We start from the raw sequence: 7,206 nt of genomic DNA, 5'->3' as shown, positions 1-7,206 counted from the left end.
AAAAAAAAAAAGAGTACTTTACCCAGAGAAACTATCCTTCAAGCATAAGGGTGAAATTAAAACATTCACAAACAGAAACTGAGAGAGTTCGTATCCGCTAAACTGGCTCTACAATAAATACTAATGGGAGTTCGATAGATGGAAAGGCAAAGACACTGTAAAGTATTCAAAGCCACACAAAAAAGAAAGCTCCATAATAAAAGGAAATGTTCATGTAATACGGTATTAATGCATGGTAATCCTAAATGTATTGTACTTTATGTTTTTTAAGAGTAAATGTATAAAAGGCAAGGATAGAATTATATTACAGGGAACATGAAATATAAAAATGGGATTAATAATAACACAAAAGGGGAGAAGAATGATACAGACACAGAATTTCTTGTGTAGTACTAAGCGAAGTTGGTTCTAGTGTACCCTACAATGTTATAAAGACAAGGTCTTAAATATTCATGGTAGCTGCTAGAAAATATGTTTAAAACAAACACAAAAGGAAAGGAAACTGGAAGAAAAAAAGCTTACAATAAATCATCAAAACAAAAAAGCAAGCAGTACTGAATGACAAAGACAGTTTCAACTCATAGGGACCCTGTTTAGGGTTTCCAAGGAGCAGCTAGTGAAATTGAACCTCTGACCTCCTGTCGGTTCAAACCAACGTTGCAGTCCAGGCATTAACCTGTAGTGTTACACACAAGGCTTATGATACACAAAAACAAGTGACATTTTGGTAGAACTAAGTCAGTAATTGCCGTGAATGTAAATGAACTAATGTTCCAGAGTAGCAAATGGATTGGAAAGAAAAAAAAACCCAACATAATCCATCTATATTCTGTTGATAAGAGACACCTTAAATCCAAAGAAAAAAAAATCTATGCAAGTAATAATCAAAAGAGAGCTAAGGTGGCAATCAAGTAGATTGCCCCACAAAATCTGTCAGAAAAGATAAAGTTGATTTTGTTGTTGTTGTTAAGTGTCGTTGAGTCGATTCCAACCCATAGTGACCCTGTATAGGGTTTCTAAGGAGTAGCTAGTGAGCTTGAACTGCCGACTTTGCAGTTCAAACGACTTTACGGTCTGACACATTAACCCACAGCGCATTGGTGTTGTTAGGGGTCACTCAATTGAAATGATTTAACAATATATGTTGTTGTTGTTGTTAAGTACCAGTCGACTCAGACTCATAGGTTTCCAAACAATGGCTGGTGGGTTTGAACTGCCAACCCTGTGGTTCCCAGTCCAGTGCTGATCCTATGATAGTAAATTTAAAATTATTGCTATAAAACCATAGAAACATTTATTAGACAAAAATATCAAAATATGAGGCTGTTGTTTCTTAACATATCCTCCATTTAGGACTACATGTTTCTGAGGATGGTGTCTGCACTCTCTAACCCTTCCCCCTAAGCATTCTGCACTCTTCCATTTACACCCCATCCAAATGCCAGGGACACAAGAACAACACAAGTCTGAAGGGGCAAGATCAGGGTTGTAGGGTGGATAGGATAATGTTTTCCAATGAAATTCTCTTAGGAGAGCTCTTGCTACCCTTGAAGAAGGAGCAGGTGCTCTTGTGGTGTGTGGATAGTATCCTATCACAGATAGCATTGTACTGTAAGATACATCTTGAAATCCTCTTTTCTTCAAGTTATCATTCCCAGCATAGTAAACCATATGATTGTCTAAATCAAACTGGCCACTATCTGTCCATTTCAGCTGCCTAATGCCTACGATAGCAATATATATGTATTCCATTTTAGTTGTCCTAGATTTATACCTTGTACATTCCATGTTCCTATTATTAATGGATGTTTGCAGCTGTTTTGTCTCATTTTGAGTTGTGTCCCATCAGCAAACGAAGGTTCCAAAATTTTGTTCCATCCACATCATTAAGGTCAGCTCCACTTTGAGGAGGCAGCTCTTCCCCGGCCATAATTTGAGTGCCTTCCAACCTGAGGGGCTCATCTTCCAGCACTGTATCTGACAATGTCCCTTTGCTATTCATAAGGTTTTCAGTGGCTTACCATTCAGAAATGGTCCACTTCTCCTTCTTCCTAGTCTGTCATAGTCCGGAAGCTCCCCTGAATCCTGTCCACCATGGGTGACCCTGCTGGGACTTAAAATACCGGTGGCATAGCTGCCAGCATTATACAACATACAAACCAAACTGTTTAATAATTCGAGTCTTAAATGTTAGAAAAATGCTCTCTGGGACTTTCAGATGTTATCATTTAGGATGAGCCAGGGTAAGGAGCATCAGTTAAAAGTGGGGTGAAAACATGAGGTAAATAGTAGGACAGACATGTGCAGCTAGAGCAGAACTCATAAAGGTAGGGGAATGGTTCAGGTTTAGGAAACACCACAAAAACAAGACAGGGCGGGAGTAAAGGGGAGATGAAGAGGAGAGCTGGGAATCAGTTCTCCCTCTGTAGTACAGGCTAGGAAAGGCCTGGGTTGAGCAGTGGAGGAGTGACACAGTAGTGGCTCCGCCCCTCACCATGACCCGCCATCCTACCAGATCACAGGGGTTCCTGCTGGGCCTTGTGTTGCTACAGCTCCTAAAAGGGAGCAAGGTCCCTCTGTCTGCCTGGTAAACAGTCACATACTGCACACAGGTGGCTGAAAGCTGGCTGCTGAGACCCAGGTCCATTCAGTCATTTTGCAAACATGGTGGTTCTGAGCCCTGCTAAGCAAGCGTGGCACTTCTGCCTTCTGCCTGGCACAACTCCTTGGTGGGGGGCAAGCACACAGAAGGAGGTGTAGGATTTCCTGAGACGTGGGGGAATCGCTGTACTTTTCACTGGTATATGACTTGTTGTAAAATATGTTATCTATTCTTATGGTCTGAAAGAAAAGACCAAGAAGGTAAATTTTTAAAAGGGAGAAGTTGGATGCCTTTCCAAAATGGTAGCTGTTGTAGAACCTAATGTACAGGATCAGGAGAGGGGTTCAGTTAGGGTCCGGTTCAGGGCTTAATCTCAAGTCCAGGATCAGGACTCAGCTTGGAACAAAGTCAGAGCTCAGCCTGCATCAGGATTCCTTTTGTGCCTCTGTGTACACATATACAGTCCACGATCTCTCTTCCCCACCCTGTGTCACTGGAAACCCAGGCAGGGACAGTCTCTACCATGGACCAGGGGCATTTGCCTGCTCTTTCAAAATCACTTTGTTGCTTGGACTCCAGGTTCTGGAGACAAGCATAGGATAGTTGAGAGTGATGGGCCCCAATTCAGCTGTAGCCTGAGGCTGTTTCTCCTCCCCTTGTGTCCCCCACCCCAGCTACACTTGCCCTGTCTAGACCACAGCCCGCATGTCCTGCCTGTGTGAGGCTGGGCGAGAGTCAGTCCAGCCAGCCTAGAGAATGGTTGCTTCCTTCTTTCCGCCCATCCATCTGTCATTCCCAGAGGGCAGGAGTAAGTACTTTGTATCAATTAAATAATACTTAAGGATATTTAATTAGAGCAGATGTCTGGTTTTTGAGTATGAAGAGTGTGTGAGAAGTTATTGGGGTTGCATTGCCAATGGCAGGAGGGAGCCATTGAAGGTTTTTGAGCAGGAGAGGGGCATGACCTGATCTGTGCTGTAGAAAAGTCACTGTGCTGTGCAGAGAGGAAGGCTGGGGCAGGGAAAGGAGGGTCCCGCTCTAGGGTGGTTTCGATCCTTATAAGGTCTAGCTCCTGCCCCAATCCTGTGCACTACCCTTCCTGCCCACCCACTGCAGCCACACTGGTCTCTTTCATTACTTGAAGGTGCCAGCACCTTGCTGCCTCAGTGCTTTGGCACATGTTGCTGTCTCTGCCTGGACCACATCCCTAGATGTCACAAGGCTGACTTTTCCTCCTGGTCTCAGTCTCAGAGAAACTGACCAACTAAGGGCTTATGCCTTTTTAGTCTCTTCGTTTGGTTCTCATTTATCACAACTGTTGGTCATTTATGCGCTTTCTGAGGACAGGGACCACATCTGTGTGATTCCGTGGCGCTTAACCCTGTCCCTAGCCCCATGCCTGGCATAAAGCAAGGCAGTCAATAAATGTTCAATATGTGTGTTAATATTTAGCTAATTAATGACTGTGTCTTTGTAATAGTAATATGAGATTGTGTTCACACTTGTGTAAGCTTTGTAATAATAGTCACAGGTATATAAATATGAGATGGTTTTTACACTGTTGGAAGCTTTTGGGGCACCTGACAAGAGGTAGAACCAGAATGGAATCATTGCTAATCCCCGTTAGGCTAGGTAGTAACTGAAATGATTAAGAGTTGTATCTTGTCCTGGATATAGCTGATGGCAAGACAGGAGCTAGGAGGTGGATCCCTGCCCTGGACTCTCTGTTGCTTCATAACATCCCTATTCAGTGTCAGGAACTACGACCACCTTGAGGACTGACCCTGCTGCCTGACCACACCAGTCCAAATGCCTGCACCATGCAAAGAGCAAGCAGCCAGCCTGAGCTTTTCTTACGCGTATAGTATTGCTTTAAGTCCCTGGGTGGTGCACTTGGTTTGCGGGGTTTAGACCCACTCAGCAGTGACTTGAAAGAAAGGCATAGCAAGTGTCTCTTTAGAGATTACAACCAAGCAAACCACATGGAGCACTCTGTAACACAGGGGGTCTCTGTGAGTCAGAATGGGTTTGAGGACAGTAGGGTTGGGTTTCAGCATCCCAGCCTGCCCGGAGTCTAACAAGAAGTCTTGTTTGTCTCCCTAAAGCCCAGGGTTTTCTCTGGATCTTATTCATTTCTGAGTCCCAGAGGAGGGTACTCACGAATGGCTCGTGTCATCACTCCAAAGCTGAGTTCCTTCATCTCTGCTAGAAAGAGAACTCTAACCCTTTCTCTCCCCTGTCTGACCCCAGTGCCTACACAGAACCCTACAAGGTCTGTCCCATCTCGGCTGCAGCCCCCAAAGAGGACCTCACATCGGACGAAGAGCAGGCAAGCTCGGAGGAAGAGGAGAGTGCTCCTAGAGGCCCCAGCCTCACCCACAAGGTAGGGCACCCGTCTGGTGGGATGTGGGGGTCAGAGATGGGAGGGATGGAGAAAGGTTAATCATGTGTTACTACCCCTCCTCTTGAGGTGGGGGGTTGCAGTTTGCAAAGAGCTTGCCCTGAACTGGACACTGAGGCAGACACAGAGTCCTGCACCGGCAAATCCAGGGGCATTGGTCTTGCTCATTTCCTCTTGGGTCTGAGGATGTTGGAGCTTCCCAGAGCCCTTGTGGGTAAAGTGAAATAGAGAAGCCTAATATGAATCAGGGGAGTCCTGGTGTGGTGCTGTGGGTTAGTGCGCCAGACTGCAAACGTTTGAACTGCAAGGTCGGTGGTTCAGGCTCACCAGCTGCTCCTTGGACCCTATATAGGGTTGCTATGGGTCAGAGTCGACTCAGTGGCACTTGATAACAATATGAATCAGGAGTCCTGGTGTGGCACTGTCGGCTAATGCGCCAGACTGCAAAGCCGTTTGAACTGTAAGGTTGGCGGTTCAAGCTCACCAGCTGCTCTTCGGAAACCCTATACAGGATCGCTATGGGTCGGAACCGACTCGCCAACACTTCACAACAACAATATGAATCAAAGGAGCCCTGGTAGCATAGTGGTTATGAACTGGGCTGCTAACCACAAGGTCATCAGTTCAAATCTCCCCGTCACTCCATGGAAGAAAGATGAGGCTTTCTGCTCCTGTAAAGATTGACAGCCTTGGAAACCTGTACAGAGTTGTATGAGTCAGAACAACTTGGTGACACACAGCTGCCACAACCCATATGAATCCACAGGCCTTGGTCCTCTGGGCCTCAGTGTCCTCCTCTGTAAGGTGAGAATCATTGTGAAGGTGAGATGTTGTTGTTAATGGTCCTGGAGATGGCACTGACTCATAATGACCCCTGTATAGGGTTTCCAAGGCTTTTTAAGTGTTCGTGGGCATAGAAAGCTTTATCTTTCTCCCATAGAGCAGCTGGCGGGCTTGAACCATGGACCTTGTGGTTTGCATCCATTGCTTATCTGGAGTATGGAACTAAGGGATATAAAGCTTTGTTAACTGAAAACAGAATTTTCAGTGAAAACTGGTTTTCCTTACACCTTGAGACAACGCTAAGAGAGACTGCACTGGGGGATAAGGGACTGTTCATCTGGAGTCCCAAATCAGTGCGTAGCAACCCCTTCCACCCCTCTAGGGTGAAAACTCAGACGTGAAAGAGATTGTGCAAACATAGAATTAATCATGAAATGATGAGAATGCTGCTACAAAGTCTTGGTTTCTCATGATGAGCGTGGGCCTTGTCTCGAGGCAGTTCACCTCACAGTTCTTCTTGGAAGAAAATGAAAAGCTACAATTTACATTTGCAGAAACAGGTCAGAGAGGCAAAGAACCTGCTCAAGATTCCAAACTGGCATGTAGTGTCCCCTAGGAACTGTCACAGCTTGAAAAGTGGAGACCACCTCAAATGCCCCCATCCCACTTGTGGGACCCCTCCCCTGTCTGTGGATTAGTAGCTGGGAAGCCCGGGGGCCACAGCCTCCTTCCTCCAACCACGTTTTCCTGACTCAGCCTTCCCACTCCTCATGACCTGTTTCTGTTTATCAGAAAAGCTGGTTGCCTGTGGAAACACTTAGCAGAAGTGCCTGGCACTTACCGAGAATTTGATCAATGGAGATGCTTTTCATTTTGAGTTCATGTACTTCATTTCTTTCAGAAAATCATTTGTCTGTCTTTACAGTGTTTTTATAAAGTAATGTACCAAGTGCTAGGGGACCATATAACAGAGCTCCTCCCTCTTCTTCCTTTCCTCTGAGTTCCTTCTCCCTCTCCCTCCTTTCTCCAGCCTCTCCTTGTCCCCTGCCCCCTCCACTTGTCCTTCCCTAATACAGCCAACTCCTGCCACCTGCTGGCACCATCCCACGCCCTTCTACATTGCTCATCTCTTAGGTTTCATACATTGACTTCCATGAGGCACCAGTCTCTGTGCTTACAGGTCAGGACTCTGAGCTTAGGAGAGACTAGGGAACCCATCCAAGGTCACATTGCTCTCTTGTGATTGATGGGGATGAGACTCAGAAACAGGTGTGGCGGCTCTAAGTCCAGGGCTGGTTGGTTGGTTGTCTTTTCACTGCAATATCCAGATGGCTTTCTCACATATCTCCATTCCTCCCCTTTCCCAAAGAATTAGGGGTTCCTATGATAACAATGTATTGCATTAGGCAAATCTGCTGCA

At 45.7% G+C, this 7,206-nt stretch overlaps 1 protein-coding gene across 1 annotated transcript in view; it reads left to right on the top strand.

The window, feature by feature from the left end:
• The window catches only part of FGD5 (FYVE, RhoGEF and PH domain containing 5), a 204,191-nt gene that overhangs the window by 90,186 nt on the left and 106,799 nt on the right, over nucleotides 1–7,206 (top strand). The window contains exon 2 of the mRNA XM_006868675.1: nucleotides 4,853–4,985. Within this exon, the coding sequence (XP_006868737.1) occupies nucleotides 4,853–4,985 (133 nt within the window). The remainder of the gene's footprint in view (nucleotides 1–4,852; nucleotides 4,986–7,206) is intronic.

This window comes from Chrysochloris asiatica, unplaced genomic scaffold (assembly GCF_000296735.1).
Source record: "Chrysochloris asiatica unplaced genomic scaffold, ChrAsi1.0 scaffold00121, whole genome shotgun sequence".
NCBI classification, from domain to species: Eukaryota; Metazoa; Chordata; class Mammalia; order Afrosoricida; family Chrysochloridae; genus Chrysochloris; species Chrysochloris asiatica.
The sequence above is the reverse complement of the archived record's forward strand: the minus strand, read 5'-3'. Positions and strand labels throughout refer to the sequence as shown.